Genomic DNA, 26,402 nt, shown 5'->3' on the forward strand with positions numbered 1-26,402 from the left:
GGATCTTCGCATGTCGCATACCAGTCCTGACCAGGTGAGCCAGCCAGGTGGGTTTGTTTGCCTCTCACAGCTGCCCTGTGCTAACCTCAGGCAGCCCAGCACGTGCAGGGGTTCCCAAGGGAGCAGTCAGGGACCCCTGGGCCCCCCTGGCCTTGGGAAATCCTTGTATTGGGGATGCTGGAGGTGAGAAGGTGCAATGGGGACAAACCAATGGGGATCTTCCTCTGATGAGGATGAACGTGTGGGGACCTTCCTCCTCATCTCTGGAACAAGCTGGCAGAGTGCTGTCCTGCAGGGGGTTCACCAGCCCTCTGCCTGCCGACAGCTCTTCAGCCTCTGCACTCTGGTTGTTTGCTCGTTGGTGTTGGTGGGATGTACTGAGAAACCGTGGAGTATTTAACAAAAAAAAAAAAAATCAGTAAAAAAATTCCCTCCTTCAGGCAAAGAGTCACCTCTTCCTTCAGCCTTATAAAGCAAAAATAGCACCGAAATAATCATGTCTCCATGGAATGGAGGAGCCCTGTACAGCAATTACTGGGAGTCAGCGTGTGTGCAGTCAGAACTCACATGAAAGAGCATGTGATGCTCCTCTGCTAGTGGGATCAAGAGGATGAAGGTGGGAAGAGATGAAAGATTTACTTGACCTTCGTAAAATGAGCTGTGTCCAGGCTTGGGGCTCTTTAATATTTGATGGGCTGGAGCTGAGTTAATGGGAAGATGTGGGAATGATTTAGCTTCTTGGAGATGGCTGCTCTGAGTATTGCACTAATCTTGGAGGTTTGCACTTGGGTCCTGTGAGGACAAGGTCTGGTGAGCAGATCTGCATCTAAGTAAATTCCTTTGACTTATTAGCACTTTACAAATGGATAATTGCATGCAAATATATGTTTTGCAATTATACTTAGCTGGAGTAGCACATGCGAAGGAAACACTGTTAAAACTGCTGCGGCACACAGGGAGGCAGGTGGGCTTCCCATCTCCCTTGTTTTGGAACTGCTTCTCTCTGGGGCTGCTGAGCCTGGAGCCAGCCCAGTGGAAACCCCAGCAATGACCCCCTGCCAACATGCCCAGGGATGGTTATCCCAGCTCTGGAGCCTGGTGGGACCCTTGGCAGTGACTCCCTCCCCCCGTGTGCCTGGGGAGGGTTATCCCAGCTCTGGCACAGAAATGCCAGGGAAGGATTGAGCATGTGGGGCTGGGGTGTGAGGAGTGCCCAGGGACTTGGAGCAAACTTTAAACCCTGTTAAACCAGTACTGGGCTGGAGGGACAGAACAGAGTCAGGCTGTCTCTCTCAATGGGTCTGTGCTGGGTGGGTGTTAGTCGGGCACTCGGAGGAGTGCAGGGCTGTGGCAGCTTGGAGGTTCATGGCCGGGCATGGCATCCCAGGCAAAATGAGTCCTTGTGTTGGCAGTGGGTCTTGTGCTGGGTCCCTGCTAGGATGAAACCCCTCACAGTGCCAAGGAACTGCAGGCACGTGGCCAAGTGTGACACATTCCTGCTGCTGCTGCAGGCGCTGTCTGCCACCCTCCCCACTGCTGCCTGAGCTGCCTGTTGGGACAGTGGCAGGGGCACAGTCCACCCTGGGCAGCCCCAGGACTGGTGGGGGATTTATAAAATCCAGCCAGTCCCAACGTCTCCTTGCTATCTCTGGTGAGCAGGCAGGAGCACTTCCCTCTTTCGTGGAAGGGCGGTTATCACCCTGGCTGCCTGCAGACACCCAGCCCTGTGCCCATGCAGCATCCTCCCAGCACATCTCACAGTCTACTTGGGACATAGGAAACTTTCCCAGGAGGAGGACGGTGCTGTCAGCTCTGAGGATTTGGAGTGTTTCAGCTGTTTAATCTGGTAAGCCTTAGTTATATAAAATTTCAGGGTGGGGAAATGGGTGCCGGCACAGCTCCACTGATGCTCCCCCTTGGTATTTGACTCTGTGCTTTCCTATTAGTGTCTCACTGTATATATTTGGTTTTATGGGAGGGCTTATTCCTGCAGAAAGCCCAGTTATGGAGTGGAAGGGGTGGGCTGGGATCTGGTGGTGCAAGTGCAGCTCCCCGGTGAGGTTGGAGGTGGCGCAGCGGCGCGTTCTGTGTGTGCCCCGGCCATATGTTAAAATGCTGTTGTTGCTGTTAGACAGCCTTCCCATATTTAAAGCTAGATTATCCACAATTACATCTGCCCAGAAGATTGAGCAGCCCCACGTGGGTCTATTTTTAGCTCTGTCTCAGAACTAATAAAATGTGATGGTTTATACATCTTTCCTCCTGCCGTATTTACAGCCTGTCAGGCTGGGAGCTGTTTGCAGACAGTTGGAGGGCGGCTGCTTCGGAGAACAACCGCCTTCTGAAGGCAAATATGGTTATGATGGGTGGAGGGAGCCGTGATGGCCCTGGTGATTGAGGTCCCACCTGCCTGCAGGTTCACTCCCCTGTGTCCGGGTGCAGGAGGATGGGCCTGTCTGCAGGAGTCACAAGCCTCACCCAGGCAGGGTTTGGAGAAGCTCTTGCCCTACTCAGCGTGCCCACTGGCTGCCCCCAGCCATGGCCATGTGCCTGCTCATGGAGAGCGATTAGGGCAGTGTGAGCAGCCTGGAGCAGGGCAGGCAGTGCTGGTGTGGCCGTGCAGGTGCTCTGCCAAAGCCTGTGGTTTGTTCCTGATAATTTTGTTAATTGCTGTATTGCTGCTGCCGGCTGTCACTTCTCCTGTGACCTGGCCTCCTGCTGCCTCCGGTGCCAATGGACCCATGGTCTGGCAGAGATGGGCGGCCACTGGCACCCAGCAGCATTCCTATGCCACGGGAAGGTTTGGTGCTAGCAGGGCCCATGGACCTGGGCTAGAAATGCCCCTCTCCATCTCTGCTCTTTTATTTCTGGTGGGGCTTGTGATGCTGGTTTTGCACTTGGTGAGCAAACACTGGCATTGGATCTATACAATATCCAAGGAATTCACATCTTCCAAAGCCTGTTGCGAAAACATGGCTCATCTCAGGCTCCCACCCAGGAGAGACGTAGAGGCCTGACAGGTACTTGAATAGGTCAGAGCTACATTTTGAGTCTCTGTGGAGTCTAAAAGGTCAATCCTTTCAGGGACTGTCCTGTCTCATTCCTCTCAAATGTTACTGATGTCACACCAGAGACCACAACAGCTCCTTCTTCCTACAAGCAGTATGGTGTTAATCCTCTCCAGTTTGGAATGCAGAGCGCACTTCCCAAAATCCCAACATGCTGATCTGGGTCTCTTGTTCCTGATCATTGATGAGGTTGCACGGCATGAGGTGATTTGATGAGGAAGATGGTGGGTTTGCAGTTAAAAATGTCTTCATTTTCCATCTTTTTTTTGATCTGGAGTAAGAGACAAGAAAAAAGATGTAGAGCAACAGAAACCCCTTTCTGGATGTGATTGACTTCAGCACGTTCCCTGTAGTATGGATGTGTCAGAGATAATACCCGTGTTTTAGCTCCACAAATTATATGTCTTTTAATGCTCTCACATCAAACAGGGTGTCTGAGGGAGGTGGATAATCGAGACGGTGTCATCTCCTGGGGGAGTTGCTGGGACCCGGTGCTGCTGCTCCAGCTGCCACCCCCTGTGGCACCAGGGCGTGTTCCTGCGCACGCTGATGACCCCCCTGCTGCTCCCCCCCACTGCTCCCCCCCTCGGGGTGACTGGAGGGAGAAGGTGTTTCTCCCTACATGGCATCCATCCACAGTGGGCCAAGGGGTGCCACTGTGGCAGTGGAGGCTCAGGAGAGGGAGTGGAGCCACTGGGGAGGGGGATTAGAGAGGCCAAGGTGCCTGCTCTGCTCGGCTGGGCTCCTCTTTGTATGATGGGATTAGTGCTTCTCCGGAGCAGGAGCAGCCCTCCGGATTGTGTGTCCAGCATTGCCACCAGGACCTGCCTTTGCAGCCACCAGCTCTCCTGCTTGCTCTGCTCACACGAGGACTCCCTGCAGCCCATCTGTGCTGGACCCCTGTGCACCGTCGTGCCCAGCAAAGCCAGGGCTCCTGGGACCAGGTTAGCAAAACCCCAGCCTGGGTTTCAGCTGTGCAGCCTGGGACTGGTGCCACCGTGCTGCATCCCACGCTGTCTCTGAGTGCTTTGGGATGTTTATTCCAAGGCTCTCGCAGGGCTGGGGCTGAGGTGGTGGCTTTCTTCAACAGCAGGATTCGGAGACACGGGTCAGCATCGCCTGTAGCTGCCGGCCCCGCACCTTTCCCTGTGTCCCCTGCTCGTGGCTCATGAGAGCCTGTGCAGGACAGAGGGCAGCTATCCCTGGAATGCTGGTCTCAGTGAGCAGTGTCTGGAAGCCTGAGCCTCCTGTTCAAGCCCACTCTGCTCTTCCCTGCCTCTGCCTGGGGTCACCCTCCTCCTCCCACATCCCTCGAAGCATTCTTGGGAAGGGCATTGCTTGGCTGAGGTTAAAGTTTGTGCCTAATCCTGAGCTTCCTGGCAGGATTCCAGTGGTGATTGATTGGAATAATGGTTTCAGGGATGACCTTTGCTCTGCAGGGGGAGCGGAGGAAGGACCAGGGGCTGAACAGGGTGCTGGTGGTGCTGGAAGCGTTGGGCATGTTAGTGGCTGTGCATCCCAAATCTGGCTTTATTACTAATTTTAATGATGAAGGGAGACATTTAGTTCACTGATTTACTAGTAAAATTCACAGGATCTGCTCATGCTGTAGAGACTAATTTCCTCTTCTGATTTGATCTAATTTAATTGGATGCTGAAATCTTGGAGCTCATCTCTTTGGGAAGCCTGAGTTCACAGGGAGAAATACCCCAAATTATCAGGAATACAATTTCCATGTAATCGTGCTGCTGTCATAGCCGTGATTACCTTGTTCTTGTTATACCATCGGAAATTATACAGTTACCCCAGGGAGCTGCTGATGCTGCCCCTGTTGCAGTCATGCAGCTACACTGCTGGGCAGGGAGAGCCCAAAGCTGTCTTACTCAGGCTGTTGGAATTATGGGATAGTGTTTGGCTTGTAGCCAAATGGCACATGGTAGATGGGAGAGGTGTGTAGGAGACTCCTTGTACCCACAGCTTGTTTTGTTCCTTGATAAATGAGTCTTGGAAAACCACCTGCTATTCATGTGTTGATCGCATGGTCAGTGTTCCAGGCTCCTGTTGCTAATGCTCCTGGGTCACTGCACCTCAGTGGCTTTCCTGGAGAAGTTCTTGGCCTGGCTACAGCTCAGGCCTTACCCCCTTTGGAGCTGGTACCAAAGTGTTGTTGGTCTGGGTTGAGAGTGTCCATCACATGCGGTGCTTGGCATCGCCTGCACACTCTGCAGCCATCAGCCATTTCATTGGGATGCTCCAAAGTCTGTGTGGCCTTAAATAGGGACAGTGTGGGGTGTGCAGGGAGGTGCTGCTTCCAGCAGGAAGGGTGACAGGACCCGGCTGACCTCGGCTCCCTCCTACAGCGAGAGTTCTTTCATTTTCGTTCTTCCATTGTGGCTTTGACTGCTCTCTCTGCTTATTGCCTGTGAGGGCTGGAAATTGTGCTGGGGAGATGGGCCATTGTGGTCTCTGCTCAGCCCCAAGTCAGGCAGAAGGTTGATGCTTGTCTGTGCTTGTGAAAGGGATGGGCTCTGGACAGGGGTGAGCCTGTGGCCTGGGCTCCTGCTTGAGCTCAACGGGTAAATTTGTCCTTGCACTTCAACCCTGTCCTTCCATATGGGAGCCATGGGGCCGGGGCACAGGGAGCTGCCAGCACGGGGGCACTGCGGTGTGGGGGAGCCTTGCTGACGGTGTGGGGTGGGGGTGGGAACCTGGGGCTGCACACATCAGTCTGATCCCTGGGAATTGTCACGGTGCCGGGGTGGCTGCTGCCGTGTCACACCTGTCTCATGCTATTTCTAGGGAGATAAACTTGTGTTCTGTCTCTCATTGCCTGCATGGAGGAGCTGGCTCTGTGTTTGCCTGGGATTTCCTCCATGTCATTCTAACTGAAGGCATAAAATAAATTTCTAATCAGATTACTTGGGACTGAATGTAACATAATCTAAAGCTCTATTTCTTGTGATACTTCTCTAAAACTGGATGCTCTCTTATCCTTTTCCTGCAGTGCTGATTGAAATGCTATAATCGCTTTCTCCCTCGTTTGCAAGCTCCCAAATCCATTTCTGCTATGCCAGGGAAATCGGGATGTGACTGCTCCTTTGCAGAGAAATGGTTACTATTTTTGGGGTTTGGTCCATGTTGCATCGGCTCCTTTTGTTTCTCGCTGGCTCCCAGTTCCCGGTGGTGGTGCAGCTGCCCCATCCCAGCTCTCCCACCTGGGCAGTGCAGATGTCCACGCTCAGGTAGTGGTTAGCACCCAGGGGGACTCTGGGTGAGTGCCTGGGGTAGTGGGGAAGGGTCCCAGCCAGATCTCTGGGCTCCCGTGAGCCACTGCAGGGGTGGGCTGGCCTGCCTCCAGCCCGGCTGTGGCAAATGCCTGGCATAGCTCATGTATTTCTGGTGCTGTCCCTCGTGAGTGAGGGAACCAGAAATATCTCCTGCACAGGGAGGCACAGAGGGTGACAGGGACGGATCCTGCGCCATCTAACGAGGCAGTGCTGTGGCTCTGGCTGAAGGACTCCTGAGTCACCTGAGCTGGGGTCAGCTGTGCCTGCAGCTCAGATGTGAACTATGGGACTGGGTCCTTCACAGCTGGAAATGCCCTGTTGCTGGCTGAGGAAGGTCAGTGAGCTACTCACCCATGGGGGGTTTCATCTCATTGCAGCATCAACACAAAAGCCAAAGTTATTACATAAACGTGTGGCTTCATAATAATATTAATAGTGTCATTTGTTCATGGCAGATTCAGTACTCTCAGGGATGAAGGCTCAATCTTGTCCCAGTCTGGTGTTTTCAGATCATTCTTTCTTAGCAGAGTGTCCAGAAGAAACTGTCGAGCTCTGTACAAGTGAGCTGGCCACGGCCACCAGGTGATGTATCAGTCACGGCCACCAGGTGATGTGTCAATCACAGCACGGCGTTCTCCTGACTTGCCCTGTGCTCCCTCCAGCCCCTCAGGCTTCCTAGTTTGCTGCCAAACTGTTTCTATGAAGAAAAAATGTCAGGGCATTTTTAGAGACATATTTATTTCTTCATAAAACAGGGAGAGGTGCTTACCCTGGTGATCATTTAGTCACCGAAGGGATGATACTGAATTTTTTAAAGGAAAGATGAAGACTTGGAGCCTCTTGAGCTACAGCGTTCTGTCTGAGGGGATGTCCTTTGGCGCGTCTGGAGGGCTTTCAGGAGTGCTGGTGCTAACAGGGCAGAGGTGGGGGCTTTCAGATGTGCCAACCCTGACACCTTGTCTGCCTCCCCAGGCATCACTGTCATCCTGCCCTGCTCCATCCCGGAGCAGCCACCAGATAGCAGAACCTGAGAAATACAAGGCAGCTTCTGCAGGGCTCGTCACAGCTGGAGGGGATGTCCTCGGGAGCAGGAGGTTCCCTTTCCTTTCACCTGTGTGCCCAGTGAATGAGCATCCAGCCCTCCTAGGAGAACCCATGCCCCCCCAGCCCTCCTCCAGCCCCTCACCGTTTATTATCTTGCCCTCAGCCTACAAATTACAGATCGGCTGCAATGAGTCCAGAACCAATTGCTTCCAGTGTGGGCTGGGCAGCATTGGGGTGGAGAGGGAGCCTGGCTGAGTGTCTGCTCAAAGTGTTTCTCTATTTCCAAATAGGAGAGAATTGAACATCTTTAAAAATCAATACAAAGCCACTTCAGCATAAACCAAGAGGACATTAGTACTTAACTTGCCTGGAAAAGGGGAGGAGAGATGTGGAAAATGTCTCCAGAGAGAGAGACTCAATGAAATTTGAGTCTGCCTGTTTAATGTGAGAGGTAAAAGGTTTAAAATTAACCCCCCTCCCCCTCCATTAACTGGAAACTAATGAGGTGCTGGAGAATTGGTGTAATTTGGCAGGGAAATGGGACCTAATTTCTTTTTCTTTCTCTTTTTTTGTGCCTGAGAGATTTGACAGACTGATGGTTTCTGCTTGAAAAGAAGCAGCCAGATATTTTCTGCAGGAAGAGATCTGTTGATCCACCAAAAACTTTATTGAGACACTTGGCAGGGGAGTGAAGGGCTCTTCCCTGCTGTGGGGTGCAGGTAGCACCCAGGTTTAATCCTCTTACCCACTTGCATTTCTCTCGCCACCACTCACAGTTTGGCATCGTTTAATGTTGTTCTGAGGAGGCAGAAATGCATTTTGGGGTGTTTGGAGAATGGGCTGGGTTTTTCCCTGTGGGGAAGTGGGAACCTCGACAATTGTCTGCTGGAAGTGCCGCTGCCTCAGCCTCCCCAGGGATCTCGAGATCTGGTGAAACACAAAAATACTGATCTTGGGTTTATGTTTGGCTTTTGACTCTCTGGAGAGCTCTACATGCACAGTGTAGGTTGGGATGGGTGCTGTGGTGACACTGAACCGCTGTCTGGTTCATCTGGGGTGAATTCATGTGGTGTGTTGACAAAAATAACATCACGTCTGTTTTTATCTGACTTACAGTAGGATGCTGAAAGAGATTACGGTGATGATGGGGGTTGTGGCTGAATTTAAAGAATCCGTCTGATTAGAGATTGTGCCAAAACATTTAGACAGAGATGGTCAGAACTGAGGTTATGTTGATCTCCTTAAGGATGGCAGGCAGGGGAGGGGAGTGATAGGCAGGAGGGTGACAGGCAGGAGAAGGCAGCAGGAGCGGCTGCTCCCTGCCAGATGTGGTCTGTGGCCTCTTGTGAGCTGTTTCTCCTGAGCAAACACATTAATTACAGGCTTTGCCAGGGGAGCCCCATGTGCTGTTAATGATTGACTGCTCCAGCTGGGGGTTTCCAGGCAGCTCCTGCTCCACGCCGGGCTGTTGCTCTGTGGGTGGGGAGCAGGGGGCTATTCTCCCCATCTTTGCCTAAGAGCTGCTGCAGGTCCCACCTGAGTGGATGGTGGCTGTGGTCATCTGCAGCCTGTGCGTGGCCCCCACCAGACTCCTGTTTGTGGCAGGGTACCCCCAAAGCCCTGGCAATGCCAGCTGTGACACTTTGTGGAGCAGCTGCCTCAGGGGCCTGGTGCCCTGCTGCCAGCAGGATTCTGCCCTCCCTGCTCTAAGGCCAGGCTGGTTAAACCCACCCAGGGGAATGCTTCCATGGGCTTGACCAAATGCAGGAGGATTGTTTCGACTATTCTGGGTGGCTGCAGGGATGTGGAGCACCAGTGGGCTTTGGGCAGGGGCCAGTGTCCTGTCCTGGGCTGGGTGGGATGTTCTCATGTATATTCCCACATGCTGGCAGCATGGATGGTGCTTTCATCCCTCAGACAAGGAGCTTGCTCAAAGTGCTGTAGTTTGTCCTGTGCCTAATTTCTGTGAAAATTAAACTGGCAGAGGAGGAAGGTGAGACAAGGTGGGCAGAGGGACCCAAGTGTTTTATCACCGCAGCAACACAGGCTTCCAGGGAAAGGTTCTGAGGTGAGAAGTAGATCATTTACAGTTTACTTAATAAAAGAAATAACTCTCATTTCCTGGAAGGAGCTGTGTGCCAGCTCCTGGTGTGAGGGACAGGCTGGAGGGCCTGTGCTGTCCCGCTGCTGCAGCCTGGGCTCAGTGGGGAGAGATGCTTGGCCCTGCAGGGTCAGGCTGGGGTTAGGGTTAGGGTTAGGGTCAGGCTGGGGTCCCGCGGGGGTTTGCTGCAGTGAGGGACACATCTGGGGGCAGGAGAAAGTCCTCATGCTGTGCAGGTTAAAGGGGCGGTGCTGGCACTTTATCCCTTAAGGAGCCCCGGCAGTGGGGGCCTCGTCAGCGGGGGCGCCCCTCGACAGTCGGGTCCCCGGTCCCTTGGCGTGCTCAGAGCCCCCGTTGCCCCGCAGAGCCGGTCCGGGGGTCCGCGGGGACACACCCGCGCGGCCCGGGGGGGAAGGGGGCCGAGCTGCCGCCATTCCGCACCGCTCCCCCGGGGCCCCGTTACCGGCCCCGTTACCGGCCCCGCGCTCGTTACCGGCGGCGCGGGGAGCGCGCGGGGCGCGCGCGGGGCGGTGCGGGGCGGGGGCGGTCGCGGCCGTGGACGCGCCGCCGCCCCCGCCGGTGCCGGGCTCGGTCGGCGGCGGCAGCGGCGATGTCCCGGGCGGGCGACAGGACGCGGTCCCGGCGCGCGGGGGTGCGGGCGGCCGTGGTGCTGATCGGGCTCCTGCACCGCTCCCGGCAGAGCAGCGAGAGAAGGTGACACCGCGGGGAACCGGGGAGCGCTCGGTACCGGGGGCTGCGCGGGGGCTCGGGGCCGGCGGCGGGAGCGGGGATGGAGCTTCTGGGCGGTGGGTGCCGGCGGCGGTACCGGGAGCCGGAAAACAGGCACCGGGATAACCGTGACCCGCTCACGGCGCGCGCTGTGAGCCGGCGGCGGTACCGGGAACCAGACAACGGGAACCGGGAGAGCAGGGACCCGCTCGCGGTGTGCGCTGTGTGCCGGCGGCGGTACCGGGAGCCGGACACCGGGATGACCGTGACCCGCTCGGGACGCGTGTCCGTGCGTGTGTGCGGGGCTGCGTTGCAGCCTCCACGAGCCGGGTTAGCCCCGACAGCCGCGGCTGCTGCAGACCCGGCAGGAGCAGCGCGGTCCGCAGGGCTCCCGTGCGGGCAGAACTGCTGTAACTCGGCTCCGCAGCTTTGTCTGCTCCGAGAACAGCTGACAAATGGTTTCATCTTTCATTGCCGAAGCCACGGGCTGTACTTCGTGTTCAACTTTGTGCCGTAGGAAATGGCCTGTTTGCAGTACTGTGCGAGCTGGCATCTGCTCCGCGGGCTCCGCTCCCCCCGCTTTGCACGGGAGTTGCTGTTGGCATCAGAGATTGACCCCGTGCTGATCTGTGCGGGCTGCCCCGGCCAGGGAGTTCTCTCCTCCAGGACTCTGGTGCTCTGGCAACTTCGGTGTTAAACATAGCCAGAAATATATATCCAAACTTCACAGTGTGTGTACCTCTGGTTTGGGGTGAAAGCAATGTGGGCACTCCTGCAGACTGAGGGGTTTTTTTGTTTGTTTCTTTTTTCTTGGTTCGATTTGTGAGGTTATACCAAACCCATATGAATGAAGAATCAATTATTTAGAATCTTTATTGTAAAGTATCCTCCCACTCCCTAATCTATGAACATGAAAAATGAGAGTAAGGCAATGGGGAAGGAAGCTTTTTGTCCATCCCCAGTTGTGGGTTGCAGGTCCGTACCCCATTTTTCAGTGCTTCTGCCACAGGGACTTTGCCTTGGACAGCTGGTGCCCTTGAGAGCAGAGTTTCAATGATGCCTTAATGACTGAACAGTGGCCTTCCCAGGGAGTTCACGTGTCACTGTTGTTGTTTTGGGATATTTTCCTCTCCCTTGCTGGGGTTTTAGGTAGATCATCAAAACTGACCAGATGGAAAAAAACACCTGCAGGTCCTGACTGCCCTGAGTGAGCAGCAGTGATGGATTATCACCTAAGCTGAGCCACGGCTGGGATCCCTGTACCTCACTCCCTCACAGGCTGGGACATGGGGTGTGGGGACTGCACTGGGACTCACTGGTGGGCTTGACCATTCCTGTCCTTGCTGTTGCCCCTTTGGGTTTTGTCTTGCTTAGCCCAGGCCCACCCCTGCCATAGTTCTGTCTGTGGACCATGGGCTCTGGCTATGGACCAGCAAGTTTTGGACAGAAGGGCTGGCTGGTTGTGGGGGCAGTCTGCAGTCTTTTCTCCCACTTTCATGTGCTGGCTGTTTGGATTGTCAGAGTGCCTGGGAGGTGTGTGCTGCCAGAAGGGTCCAAATGCTCCTCTGGATGTTGTCCCCACTGAAACCTGTTGGCCATCCTGCGTTTGCCTTGAGGCCAGTGACTGCTTTACCAGTCGCATCAAGAAAGACTTTCCCAGAGTTGTCTTTCCCCCAGGTACCAGGTTTCTATGAATGAGCTGAGCATGACACTGGAGGGCTGAGAAAAAACCTCACTCTGAAGTCGCACAGGAATCTGCCTCATGATGTACAAGTCTGGTTTTTATTTTTACTTTTTTCCCAGCATCATATTGTGCACAAACTGTCTCAGTGCAGTTCTTGCTGCGGGGTTTACTGAGTACAGCAAGAATCACACAGACATCTCAAGGGGAGAACAGGACCCTGAGGAGGTTTTTTCCTGTCTGCTGTGGACTGAGGAACCTCCATGGGAGTGATTGCAAGAATTCAAGCAGTGCTTTACGGTGGTTGCTTCATCTTATGCAAGCTGCCAGGGCCATCAAAGTGACATAATCTGCAGGAAAAGGGAAGGACTGCTAGCGGCATCGTCAAAAGGGACTCAGTTCCTCCACCTGCTCCTATTTGCTTTTTTTTCCTCCTACGTTTGGTCTTTGTTCTGCATTTGCAATTGAATTTTGCTTTCCATGAGCCATATGCAAGCCTGGCAGGATCAGTGGCAGCTGCAGAGTCCCTGGTGGCCCATGTCCCTTTCTTGTTAGCAACCCAGCAAAGTGCAGCTCAACACACCACCTTCGCCAGGCTCCCCTCACAGAGCTGGGTGGTGCTTACCTGCCCCTTCACCTGCAATCTGCCACCTATGCCTGCCCTGCTGAGGGGAGGGGAGCAGCACGGAGCCCTGGGGGGGGGAGGTGGCTGCTCTGGGCTCCTCTTGGCTCCTGTTCTGCTCTGGAAATCTGGAATTTGGACTGTATTTATATCTAAATGAATTTTCCTGAATGTCTTATGTGCAAGTGAGGTGATGCAATGGTGGCTGACCTCTCGTGGAGTAAAGCTGGTGGGTGGGTGCCTTGGTGTGGGGCACCCCTCCATTCACAGCCTCCCTTTTCCCTTTGGCACCAGTGCCATGGTGCTCAGGGATGCAGGTTTCTGGGAGCTGTTCTCTGCAATTTGCAAATTATTGAATCAGCTCGGAAACGGCTGCCCGAGGCTCCTGGCTCGGGTTTGGCAGGAATAGGATCAGACGAGCCTTCTGGTCTGAAAACGTCTGCATGTGCCTTGGCTGATTTACTCAGATCTGCAGGAAATCTCCACTTTCTCTGCTTCTGCAAGGGAAAGCAGGCAGCACATTTTGTAAAAGATAAAAACTTCTTCCTACCATTACTTGCATATCAAACCTTACTGTCCTGGCTTGGCCCAGTGAGAAGTCCTTGGCCAGTTGGAAAGATTCCAGTGGCTGTAGAGGTGTAGACAAAGCAGGAGTCAGCTCCTCACCATCCCCCCAAGCAGAACGGGCAACACATGGTGCAGCAGGGACCCTACATCCAGTGTGGGCAGGGGACCCTCGTGGCCAGCAGAGGCAGCTGGGACCCCACAGCCACTGTGGGCAGGGGACCCTCGTGGCCAGCAGAGGCAGCTGGGACTCCCATGGCCAGTGCAGGCCACAAGGATCCACTGCCTGCACAAGGGCGGGACGCTCGGAACTGTTCAACAATGTTTGTTCTCTGTTCGGGGGTAATTAAAGCCAACCCCACTGGCAGTTAAATATCCCCTTGCTCCGAGCCTGGCTGTGGTCCCGCTCGGGGATGGTGCACTGGGGATGCTGTGTGTGTGCAGGTGCAGGCTGGCAGTTTGCAAATATGTGGTTCATTGCAAGAAATGTAGACCAGAAAATGCTGCTTTTTTTTTTTTTTTTTTTTGCTGACTCTGAGGCTTCTGTATGAGAAGGTAACGCTGCAGGGCCATCCCGAGCCAGGACAGGGGCTCTGCCCAGTGCTCTGGCAGCTCCTCAGCACTGGCTGCTTGGGCAGGAGCCCAGCTGTTGGGGGGCTCTGGAGCCCGGGTCTGGGGGGGTTCTGGAGCCTTGGGGCTGTCTGACTTTGGTGGAAGCCTGCAGCAGTGCGTGTCCTCTGCTGACGTCCTCCCTGGGATGAGTGATGATGCAGCGAGATCTTGCTTGCTTGGCATCCCGGGATTGGGTGGAGAGCTGCTCAAAGTCAGGGCAAGGTGCTTTGTTCAGGCACTCACTGCAGATTTCCAGGTGTAAACCCTCATCAAGGTGCCCTTGTCTGTGTTGCAAAAAATCCACGGTTTTGGTTGGATTTTTTTTTGCAATTTGTGAACAGATGCCAAGGGTTCCTGGCCACTGCTGCTCTGCCTGGGGTATCAGCAGGTGCTTGTGTCCTGGGGTCAGTCCCAGCCGTGTGGGGGATGGAGAGGAGCCCTCGCAGAGGGAGGGTGAGCAGCCTGCTCCCCACTCCCACTGCCGTGGGCAGGGCTGAGCTCAGGTAGGGGGAGGATGGGAAACAATATGGAAGCATGGTCCCCTCTGAAAACTTAAGAGACTGGGAATGGAATATTAAATAAACTAAAAAGGAAGCAGCTGGCAATGTAATGCCCATCAAGGATAAAAAATGATGAGTCCAGAAATAGAGGCTGTTAATTTACAGGACAGTCATTGCTGACCTTCTCAAGGATGCAACATCTGACAGGCGGAACTTGTTGCTGCAGGAGTTTGGCACTTCCTTAGGCCAGGTTTGATGTGTGGAATTAAGCGTAGGCTTAAGGGTAACCTGGGCTACTCCTGTCTCATTTACACAGTGACAGAGGGAGAGCCAACTGTTTGCTGTGGAGCACTTCACCGTGTCAGGTAACACACTGACATCTCCCCTTCCCGTGTGTGATTTATATGAACGTACTGGGTCAGTTTAGAGCCCATCTGGGAAATCACATGGACAAAATGAGAAGGTGGGATGCATTAGGAGTTTTTCATTAGGATTTGGGCTGAGAGAGGGGGAGGGAAGTGTGCACTTGGAGTCAGGGTCTGGCTGGGAACACTTTGGGGGTTCAGGAAGCCCTGGCTCTGTGCTCAACAGAACTTTTTAATCAGAATTTCAGTATGTCAGTGGGGTTTACCCAATTTAGGATATGAATTTAAAGGTACTTTTGGGATGTGATCAGGGACACCCTAAAGAGAAAGACCTCACCTACTCTCACTCTGCTAGGAGCTTGCCAATGTCTATGCATTCAAAATGGGGTGAAAAATCCCCATTTTCTCCCACTTTGGGAGGAGCCAGGGGAGCAGCCCTGGCCTGGTGGGCTCTGCCTCCCTGGGAGCTGGCAACAGCTGGGTCCTGGATGGGACCATGCCAGGATGGCAGAGCTGATCTCAGTCTCCGTTAGGAAACCCTGCAGTCAGCCCTGCATAACTGCATTAAGGTATTTCCTTAATTAGATTTACTAAGTATGCAGGATTCTAATTCTTTCTTTTCCTTCTCTCTTAATTTGCCTAATGAGAAAAACAAAGAAATAAAATTACTAAAGCGATGCCTGTGCTTCCTTCTGGAGATGGGTGTCCAGCCATGCAGCTCTGGAGGCTGCTCTCACCCGTCCTGTGCACTGGTGCCTGGCTGTGGCCATGGCCAGGGTGGGTGCAGGGGCACTGGGGGCAGGCAGAGCTGCCTGCTGGGCACCAGATGCCCCCTTGGGGAGCAAGCACAGCGCTGTGACCTTTGGTTGTGTTGTCGTGGTCTCCCGTGGTGCCAGGGAGAGGTGAGTGCAGGGTGAGCTGCACGGCATCCCCAGCCCCGGTCTTTGCTGGCAGGGGCACCCGTGACCTTTGCTGTGGTTTGGGCTCTGCAGAGACTTGTACTCTCAGTGCCAGCTGGGCACCGTGTCTCCGTGTGGGGCTGAGAGCCCCTGCTGGCTCTGGGGTCATTTCAGGGGGATCCTTGGATTGTAGCCTGGTGCACAGACAAAGACATCCTAATCTTCCTCATGATTCATTTATCATTCCATGAGGGTAATCTGTTTGGGAAATGGGTCGCTAGCCCTTGACCCCGGTGCTGATGGCAGATTGAATCACTGGCATCCGTGGTTGGACTTCAACATAACAGATTCCCAATGTGGAGGCCAGTTCCAAGTGGTGGTTGGGGATGGGCTTGTTTTGCTCTCCCAGAACTGTAGGAGCAGTTCCAGCAGTTTGGCCCCAAAGAAGCAGCCAGCATGTGACAGAGGAACGTGTTGTTAAGTTGGGTGATTTTATAATACTTAGAATACGATGCTATGGCAACCCACTACAAATCCCAGATCAAATCAAATTATTTGTGCGCATCCCTATAACTTTAATCTTTGCAAAGTCGTATCCATTTTATGCCTTTGAGGCCGCTGTGCAGCTGAGTGCAATCAGGCAGAGCTCAGGGTTCAAAGCAAGGAGAGCAGAGGATGAGTGGTTTGCTCCAGATCAGGCTGTGCTTTAGTGTCCTAGAAAGTCAAAGAGCAAACAGGGAAAATCTGTCATCCTCGGCATTTTTCAGCACTGGAGTCATGGTGAGATTGAGGAGAGCAGAGAGGGAAGGAGCTAGATAAACAGTATGGGTGGGCAGGAGAGGATTTCTGCTATTGCCCCACATTGCTTCAATTCATTTCTTGCATGGAAAAATTGGAAGATGCCAAGAGCTCAAAAGAGGTGTAACAATGTAAATTTAACCTGCTCTGAGACAAAAAAAAAGAAAGAAAATGTATTTTGCTTTAATATAATGTGAAACATCAGTCCTTGGTCTGGATTCATGTTTGGACACGGCCTGATGGGTGTTTCTCTCAGGTGCTCTGGCTGTGGCTGCAGTGCTGGCGCAGCCCAAGCGGTGCTGCAGCCCCCGGTGCCTTGTGGCTCTGAGGGGCACAGTGTTGCTGGTCCCACTCTGCCTTCCCAGCATCCCCACTGCCTCCCTGCTTCATCCCCTCTTCACCCCCTCAGCATCTCCCGCCTTCTCTGTGGCGCAGGGCCCTGCCAAGGAGGGGCTGCAGCCACCCGAGCCTCCCCCATGACCGGCAGGTGGTTGTCACCTGCTGTCACAGGTGCTGGGACCTGGGAGGAGAGGACAGTGTGAGTGGGAGGGCAGGGCCCAGGATGATGGGGCTGGCAGTGAGGGCCAGTGTTTCCAGAGGTCAGGTGTGCACCCTCTGGCAGGAGCTACGTGTTTTGGAGAGGGCCCCAGCGGGCACCAGTGCCTGCTGCTGTGCACGCTGTGCTGTGCGGAGCCATCCCGGGGCGGCTGCCATGGGAACCAAACCTTGTTATGGCGAGATAAACAGTTGGACATTTTGGCCCGGTTTCTGCAGGACTAACCTGGCAGGGACGAGAGGAAACTAAATTAAATCTCAGATTTTCTGACTCCCCGAGGAGCATCTGGCAGTGCTGCTGTGTGATGGCGTGGCTGCCTGCCCGGGAACCACCGGGTGAGAGGAGTGGGGATTTTGTTGAGTGGAGGGTTGAGGCCATGCCTTTCTGAGGTTTAGGGGGCTTTTGTGCATGGCACAGGGTCTGCTCCCTGCTTCCCTGGGATCTCACATCTTCAGATGCTTCTGCTGCCTCCAAATACAGTGCCTGTGCCAGGTGCCCTGTTGTCAAAGGGTGCCTCCAAACCCATGTTGGGGTGTCGCTGGGTGTCACTGAGCTGGGAGCCTTCTCTGCTACCAGAAGGCTGCTAAGCCACAGGTCCTGCCCTGGTAGGGAAGGTGCTGGAGGGAGGGAAGCCGTGGGCATGGGCTGTCATAGGAACCCAGCCCTGCTGTCCCTGCGCCACCAGCACCACACCAAGGGGCAGCGAGGGCTCACAGCCTGCCCTGGGCATGGGGTTTTTCTGGTTACTTTTATCACTTTCTAACACCGTCTGTTGGGTTTTTTCTCAGATTCCAGATATTACTGTACAGGCAGCCACATGCCATGGCTTTGCCAAGGGAGATAACCCTTATCTCCTGCCTTGCATGCTGGCTTGGGCAGGGGAGAGCTGACACGCCTGTGTTTGGTTTTCCAGGAAGCAGGAGCTGCTGAACAGCACGGATGTGACCGTCCCGGAGCGGCCCCTGTCACCCCCCCTCACCGCCCCCCCGACCATGAAGGTGAGTGCAGGGGCACCGCGGTGCCGGGCCGTGGGCGCGCGGTCCAGCCGAGGCGCCGGTTTTGGAAAGCCAGGCTGGTGAGGAACGGCACTTCCAACGCAGCAGCTGTACGGATCAGGGCTGTTCCCGCAGGAGCAGCAGTAGGTGGTTTCTGGAATTCAGCCGGCAGCCTGTTCCGACACTATCCATCCCTCCATCCACAGCGGCAGGGCCTGTGTGCCAGCGGCCCATCCTGCGCCGCCGCTCACGTTATGCAATCGTGAGCAGTAATGACGAGCAGGGTGCTGAGTTCCAGTGCTGTTTTCCTTCCAGGAACCCTCCCCAAGCACTGTGGTGGGTGGTTCTGTGCCAGCACGAGGCAGACGGTGCATCCCTGGCCGGTGGGCACTGCTGCAGGGGCCAACCCACCGCTCCTTCCTGCCAGGGACCACTCGGCCACTGCTAAGCTGTGCCAGGCATAGGGAACTCCAGAGGTGCCAAACAGAAATAAAGCCATGTGTTTTCCAAGCTGGAAGTTGTCTGTGGGCCTCTGGGTTTGTTTGTGTGCCTCCTTGTTTGGAGGTTCCCAGTGCCTCTGCTGCCACTTTGGTCTCGCTGGCATTGGTTTGAGGCAGGCAGAGGGTGGGATGTATCTGCTAATATTTAACAGATGGACCTCAAGATGCCTGGGACAGGAGATGTCAGGGATCAAGGAGCCACCAGCCTGATGAAGGGAAAGCTGAGGTGACTGTGGCTGGGAGGCAGAGACCTGGTTCTCAGGAGTCAGTTGGGTTCTCTGGTGGCAGCCAGTGCGGAGGATGCGGGTGGTCACTTGGCCCTGGCATAGCTGAGCCTGCCATGAGATGCTGCACAGCATGAGTGCATCGAGTCGAAGTCTTTGGTTCTCATCCCGCTCTGCCCTGCTCTTGGTAGACTCAGAGGTGCTTCCCAGAGATCTGTGCAAGGCTTAGTGTCACAGAGAGGGATAGGGGTAGGCATGAGTGTTGGGACAGGAGCAAGTCACTGGCAGCTGAGACTGCCTGTGCTTTGTCAGAGCCATGCAGGCGTTCTGGCCAAGGAGGCTTGTTCTGCCTCCTCCCTGGTGCTGCTGGGATGGGAAGGCCCTGTTGGTGCTGGTGCCTATTCTGCAGCTCCTGAGCCAGCAGCTTGGGTTGTCCTGCACTGACTCTGAGAGGATTTACATCTGGGATTCATTCAGCTCCTTTAGAAGGGCTGTGGTTTTTTTGTGCATACAGATTTCCAGGCAGAGAGGGATTTTCTATCTCTTGCCCAGTGCCCGGTTTCTCCTGCCACTCTCCCAGGAGAGTGCCCACCTGAGGGGCACAGTGCATCTTGCCACAGGGCCATGAGTCCCTCCCTGGGGCCGTGCATCCCCGTCGTGGGGCTTTGCATTGCATCCCAGCGGGCACCTGCCCGTCCTCTGCAAACCCTCACTGCTTCCTGCCCAACCTGTTCCGGGCACTTTGCCTCCCAGGGGAGCCACCCTTTGAAATAACAAGGCAGCCGTGCCGGTGTGCCTCTGGCTTGGGGAAACATTAACGAGGGGAGCTGTGGGGCCGGGCAGGGATGGCCGGGCTCGGCCGCTCGTGCCGGGTGCCCGTGAGGAAGCCTTGCCGCGGCAGCAGCCGTGGCTGCGCGGCCGATGCAGGCGGGGGCTGATGCCGAGAAGGTAATGGATATAATGGATTTCTTCCGGGGCTCCTGGTGAGTGCTGCGACGCGTGGAGGGGAGTGTTAGGGAGGAGGACTGGCACAGCTCTGCTCTGCCCTCCATCCATGGCAGCTCCCGCCTGGTGCAGGGTTATTCTGGGTGTCATTTTATTTGTAAACCTCAGAAGCAGGCACTTCTGCCAGTGCCAGAAGTTGCCAGCTGCAACTTCTCCAAGTGCTCCTTGTTCATAGGGGTACGCCACTAAACTCACGACCCAGGACAAAGTTTGTCTGGTGAAGGTGGCAGGGCAGTGCTGCCCGCTCTGGGCTGCCTTTGGTGTCATTGCAGACACCAGTGCAGGTTCAGTTTGGAGCAAAAGCCCAGCACAGTGAGCGCAGAGTCCCTTCTGCTGGCTGCACCCTCGGTGGGTGACATGGCTTCTTGCCGGCGCCACAAAGGTGTCATTGTACACGCACTGTAATTACCAAAATGTCTGTGGCCTGGTAAGGCTGGCTCTGGGTATGCACAATGCCCTGAAGGACACAGGCTGCTGCATGCTTTGTTCAGTCCGTGTGGGCATTTTCTGCAGGACTGTAGCAGGTGGATCTGGTGGGGTCAGATCTTGCGTCCGGCTACCTGAAACTACCCAAATTGACTCAAAGAACATTTATACTTGGAGATAAAGGAAATCCAAACCAAGCTCAAACTAAGGAAAAGCCTTTTTAAAGAGTGTCCAGCTGTGGGCACAGAGCTGTCTGAGACAAGGTTCTTTTTAACTCCTGCAAAAGTGGTAGGTAAGGGTGGACTTAGTCTAAAGCTGGAAACACGGCCAGGGCTGTGTCTGAGCCACGGCTGCCCCACCTGTGCTGGCAGCTGTAGGCTGCTCCTGCTTTAAATTTGACCTTTGCTCACTGCAATTATTGAAGGAAAATCTCTCTCAGGTTTTCCTTTGGCCTTTGATTTTCACTTCTTCATCTCCTCCCCTGTTTTTTTCTTCTTTTTTTTTGTGTGTTTTGAGAAATTCAGTCTATTCTATGAGCTCACTAAAAATCACTCCCCAGGCCTTTCCCCTTTTTACCATGATCCCTTCTGCCCCATATCCCACAGCCCTCTCCTGCAAACTGTTTCTGACAGCTGGTAGCATGGGAGCTGCTGATCCTGCTTTCTGCTCTCCACCCAGACTGGCAGTGTCTGCCATGGCCCAGCCTCTCCTCAGCCATGTGAGCCAGGATCGCTGCACCTGGAGCAGGGCAGAAGGCCAGGAGTAAACATGGGTTAGAGGGAAGGAGGGGTGAGAGGAGAGATGTGATGTGGCTTGGGCTGGCTTGCCTGGTGTCCACTTTCATCAAAAAAGAGATTTCCTTCTTTTCTTTTCAGTCAGCAGAATTCTTCGAAATGCTGGAAAAAATGCAGGTGAGCAGCAGTGTGCATGCCAGTAACAGCAGGATATTCCCCTCAGCAGAGCCCGTGAGGGCAGAGGCCCCACAGCACCTCCTACATTACTGTGCTGGGAGGCTCATCCTGAGCACAGGCTCACTTGGGTCGGAGCTATCCCCATGTAGCAAAATACCCTCATGTTGGTGGGCCAACCACCTGTGTTGCTGAAAACATCTTAATTATTTGATCCATTCATTTTGTTCCAAACAGGCACCAAAACTGGAAGAACAGAGGTCTGGAAGCCAGAAACACAAGGTTGGTTGATTTTTGTTTCTTGTGGGGATCTCTTTGTGTGTCCCCCCACCCATCTCAGAGGTTTAATGTGATCATCAAAGACAGTCACTCAAAGGGCTGGAAAGGATTTAGATGTTATCTGAAAATAAGACACTGATTGAATTGCAAAGATGGGAATTCAGTGCCTGTAAATCCCTAATCCAGCTTTATGTCCAGGCCGGTGCATTTCAGTGTCGAGCTGTGTAAAAGGGTTGGAAGTTGCACCAATAGTGGAACCCCCTTCAGACACCCTTACCCTGCATTGCCACCTTCCTGTAGACCCTGAGCTTGGAGGAGTCCCCCTGGGCAGCACTGCAGGGCTCAACCCCCTTGCTGTGGCCTCACCTGACAGGAGCATTGCTCTCCATTAGCACCTGGTGCAGGGCATGGGCTGGGAGGGACCAGGGCAGCAGGTGCTGGAGGTGCTCCCCAGGTTGTGTGTGCAAGGCTGGGGTGAGGAGATGGCTGGTGGGAAACACATGGTCATAGATGGTGTTTTGGTTCCTTCTTCCAGGAAGACTACATCCCATACCCCAGCATTGATGAGGTGGGTGCACTGAACCCCCCTGAGCACCTTCTGGGCTGGACTCGTTCCCCTGGTGCCAGGACTTGGGTCTGCTGCAGGAGGGGGCAGAACATGGGGCAATGAGCTCTGCACCCCACATCCACACCCCTGTCCTGCCTGACCCCTCGTGGCACATGTCTCTCCAGATCCTAGAGAAGGGTAGCCCATACCCATTGATCATCCTGCCCCAGTTTGGGGGGTACTGGATCGAAGACCCAGAAAACCTTGGCACACCCACCTCATCTGACAGCAGCATCTGCGAGGAGGAGGAGGAGAACCTCAGCCCCAGCACCTATGGCTACAAGCTGGAGTGCAAGGGAGAGGCCAGAGCCTACCGCAAGCATTTCCTGGGGAAGGTGGGTGCCCCCATCCCTTGGGGCTGAAAATGGCACACCCTTGCCCGAGACAGAGTCTCCAGTTGTGAACAAAATGGATAAATTTTGCAACTTCCTCCTTTGTAAGGAGTGAAGGCACCAATGGATTCCCAGCATGGCAGTGATGGTCACACACAGAGCCTTCACCCCTGGCCCCACAGCCACAGGGATCCCAGGACACCAGGCTCTGAGCCTCCTGTCTGTAGGGACCCTGGGCTTGACCAGATGCACAGGCCCAGCATGGCAGCCCCTGCCCTCTTGCTCACAGTACTGTAATCCTCTTTGGCCCTCTGGACACACCAAGAGCAGGGTGCTGAAGTCCACTGGCAGAGGGATTACAGCCCTGGTCCTGGCAAGGGGGTGAGAGTGTGTGCCCTGAGGGATGGGAGGATTGCAGGGTGGCAGGTGAATGTCCAAGCAGTGTCCTTGCCATGGTAAGCTGCTTCCCTGCCACTAACATGCTGGTTTCTATTTTTAGGATCATTTGAATTTCTACTGTACAGCCAGCAGCCTCGGAAATCTGATCCTTTCTGTTAAATGTGAGGAGACAGATGGCACAGAATATTTAAGGGTTATACTCAGGTATGGAAAAAAATGCCTCGTTTAACAAAATATTCTCTCTTTGGGAGTCCCCAGTTTCTACAGCAAATGCTTGAGCCAGACTGGCAGCAGTGTGGAGGGGGTCAGGGTGGGATGGGAAGCAGTGGCAGCATCCTTGTGTTTCTGCACTGGGACTGCCCAAACCTGATAATGAACATGAGACTTTGATCTGTTGCTAAACCCCCTGGAACTGAGTGTAAACCTCTGCGGGTTTAATCCTGCCTGGGATAACACCAGTCACATCTCTCACCATCCCTCTGTAAGCTGACAGGACCCAGCATGTCTGAAGCATTTTGTCATTTCCCTCCAAACTATGAATATTTGAAGAGCTGCAGAGATGAGAAGACAAATTGAGCCTTTGCTCACTAACCAGGCCCAACAAATGCAGCACAACAGTGTTTCCCAACAGCCCACATGGCTTTGCTGCAGACATTCCCTGACGTCTGTCTGCTCATTGTCCTTTCTTTGCTAGGTCTAAAGTGAAGACGTTGCACGAAAGGATCCCACTGGCAGGATTGAGCAAGCTTCCAAGTATCCCCCAGATTGCAAAGGTAAAATGCCCAGCTGGGCTGGGACACATGCAGCAAAGCCTGTGCCACTGCACCTCAGGCAGTGTTGGGGTGTGTTGAGTAGTGCTGGGATGTGTGAGGATGTGTTGGACAGTGTTGGGATATATTAGGATGTGCTGGGCAGTGTTGGGATGTGTGAGGATGTGTTGGACAGCGTTGGGCAGCGTTGGGCAGCAACGCCTCGGCTCTCAGGTCAAGGGGCACTTGGGTGGTGCTATGTGCTGGCCCCACTGTTAGTTTCCTGCAAGTCACTGGTTGATATCTGGGAGAAGAGATGAGAAAGTGGCACCACCTTTGACTCACAGAGAGACCTGGGACTTGTCTTGCTGCATCCTCAGTCGGGTGCCAGCCAGGCCATGGGGCATCCCAGTGAGAGGATGTGAAGCAGGGAGCTCCTGTAATCAGATGCTGGATTTGGCTTCTTTGTAACACATTCATGGCCTTGCTGTGAAGTTTTGGTCAGGGACCCAGCACTGACTGCTCTTTCCTTTTGCCCACAGGCCTTCTGTGATGACGCCTCTGGGCTGAAGTTTAACCCGGTTCTCTACCCCAAGGTGAAGTAACCTGCCCAGCAGGGATGCTGAGAACCCCACCCAGGGCCACTGTGGAAAACTTTTGGCCTAATTATGTGGGAATTTGGCTTCTTTCCCCCTTCCACCCTCCTGGTGCTGCCCAGCCACTGTACCCTGTTGCAGCTCCAGTGGGCTGTCCCACCCCCACCACGAGGAGTGGTGTCACAGCCCGTGGGTTTGGTCTGTCAGCTTTTGAACTACCTGGTGAAACAATTGTTATTTTGCTTTCCTGCAGGCGTCCCAGATGATAGTGTCGTATGATGAACATGAGGTCAACAACACCTTCAAGTTTGGTGTGATCTATCAGAAGTTCAGGCAGGTGAGTTGCCCTCATGCCGCTCTCGTGGAGCACATCCCTGCACCCCAGAGAGCCATGTTTCATGGGCACAGACTCAACCCTGTTGTTAATTCTGCCACATGCAGCACCTCTGTGTCCTCACTGACTGTGTTTCTTATTGCTCGGATGTTTTCCCTACTCATTAAAAAATGATGTGACTGAGAAATCTCAGTATGGAAATCAGCCCACAAGCTGCTGTAGGGAAAAGCGGATGTGAAAATGGATTTTAGCAGGCATGGTATTTTAATCAGATATATGTTTAGACAGCAAAACAGCTATGTTTGTCTAGAGGGATTGTGGGCTCTGAAGACAGGCACTTGCTGAAAACACTGTCATTAGCTGGGGGACTCAGGATGGGGAGTGCAGAGGCAGCTCACCCTCAGAACTCACCACAAATTATTCTGACAGGCACTCTAATTATCTTACATGTTGCATTTTGGGTTTGATTGAGTGACTCATGCAAGGCCATAATTAGGGTCTCATTGTTTTGAAATACAGCACGTGGAGGGGGATTAGGGCTTGGATTTTCCAATGGAGGATTCACTTGTATTTTGATATTTCCTGGACATTATCCTAAGGTCCTTGCTGCGGGTCAGAAGTAGCTCTCAGCAGCTTTACCCTGGAGTGTCCTGGGGTCCAAGCAGGCTGTGATAGCCCACAGGCAGTGCTGGTGGCCAGTGGTTAGTGTGGGGGTGCCAGCTGGGGAGCAGAGGGGGGGAGCAGCCTGGAACAAGGTGCTGGTCACACCCCAGGGACCCCGTGGATGGAGCAGGAGGTGGCAGGGGATGGACAGGCAGGGAGATGGGGGCTGTCAGCAGATGCACTCTGTGTTTTGCAGACCCAAGAGGAGGAGCTGTTTGGCAATAATGAAGAGAGCACTGCCTTCAAGAACTTCCTAAGTTTTCTGGGAGACACCATAACACTCCAGGACTTCAAAGGGTAAGTTAGATAAAAAGGATGATTTTACAAATACATTAACAAGAAACCATGTCATATGTAAAAATATCTACGTGTGAGAACAGAAGTCATCTCACTCCTGAGCGGAATATGCAGAGCAGAAGCAAATATAGCTTTGGCTTGTTTTTCAAAGCTGGAGGAGTTTTCAAAAAAAAAAAAAAATTGGAGCTGCCAAGAGAGAAAAACTTATTTTCCTGCAGATTTGAGGTTGTGCTAAAATCTGGCTCTGCTCAGCCATAGATGGAAGGAGCTGTGTGTGGAAATGTACTGTGCCCAGTGTCACAGCTCAGCTGTGGGTGCCTCCAGGGTGGTTGCTGCAGCAGCCATGGTGTGGGCAGAGACTCCCCGCTGCTGGTGAGGGATGGTGAGACCACCAGTGCCAGAGCTGGTGCCCACGGCTGTGGTCAGCCCTGGCTGACTGGCCCTGCTCTGTGTACACCCTGTACTTCAGGCTGGTGATGGCATGCTTGGTTAGAACATGTGACATGGTTTGTTCTTTCTGTTTGCTCACTTCTAGATAAAGATAAATGAGCTAGCCTGTTCCATCAGCCTGTCCCCTGACAGCCACTGGCCCTCTCTGTGAGGCTTTCAATTAATATTTTTTCCTTTCTCTCTGCCTTTCCCTTCATCTCCAGTTTTCGAGGAGGCCTGGATGTCAGCCATGGGCAGACGGGAGCAGAGTCTGTGTACACGGTGTTCAGGGACAGGGAGATAATGTTTCATGTCTCTACAAAGCTGCCTTTTACCGAAGGAGACACACAACAAGTAAGAGAGATGAGTTTCCTTGCACAGAAGGGTCTGAGTGGGGATGCACTGACATTGCCCTGCCCAGTGCCATGGGCACAGCCGAGCCCCAGCACCAGGGCACCACAGAAGTGGTTGCTTGGCTTCCCAGCCCAGGGCTGGCATTTGCTTCCATGGGAGTGGAACCACCTGGCATTACCGACCCAGTGTTCTTCCTTCCTGCTCAGCTCCAGAGGAAGAGGCACATTGGCAATGACATCGTGGCAATTATCTTCCAAGAGGAGAACACGCCGTTTGTCCCAGACATGATTGCCTCCAACTTCCTGCACGCCTACATCGTGGTGCAGGTGGAGAACCCGAGGAGATAAACAGTGTACAAGGTGAGGGCAATCCCAATGTGGAAGTGCCTGTTCTCGCTTCAGCATCTTTTGACAAGGGTATGGAGTGACAGGACAAGGGGGAATGGCTTCCCACTGACAGAAGGCAGGGTTAGATTAGAG

The 26,402-nt window shown here is 54.0% G+C and overlaps 1 protein-coding gene across 1 annotated transcript in view; it reads left to right on the top strand.

Moving 5' to 3' along the window:
* RAP1GAP2 (RAP1 GTPase activating protein 2) overlaps window positions 1-26,402 on the top strand; it is a 56,561-nt gene that overhangs the window by 17,718 nt on the left and 12,441 nt on the right. The window contains 12 exon segments of the mRNA XM_032707367.1: window positions 17,740-17,824; window positions 20,852-20,887; window positions 21,122-21,166; window positions 21,699-21,731; window positions 21,896-22,105; window positions 22,602-22,705; window positions 23,196-23,274; window positions 23,793-23,846; window positions 24,100-24,183; window positions 25,040-25,140; window positions 25,794-25,923; window positions 26,130-26,282. Of these exon segments, the coding sequence (XP_032563258.1) occupies window positions 17,740-17,824; window positions 20,852-20,887; window positions 21,122-21,166; window positions 21,699-21,731; window positions 21,896-22,105; window positions 22,602-22,705; window positions 23,196-23,274; window positions 23,793-23,846; window positions 24,100-24,183; window positions 25,040-25,140; window positions 25,794-25,923; window positions 26,130-26,282 (1,114 nt within the window).

Source organism: Chiroxiphia lanceolata, chromosome 20 (genome assembly GCF_009829145.1).
Source record: "Chiroxiphia lanceolata isolate bChiLan1 chromosome 20, bChiLan1.pri, whole genome shotgun sequence".
Lineage (NCBI taxonomy): Eukaryota > Metazoa > Chordata > Aves > Passeriformes > Pipridae > Chiroxiphia > Chiroxiphia lanceolata.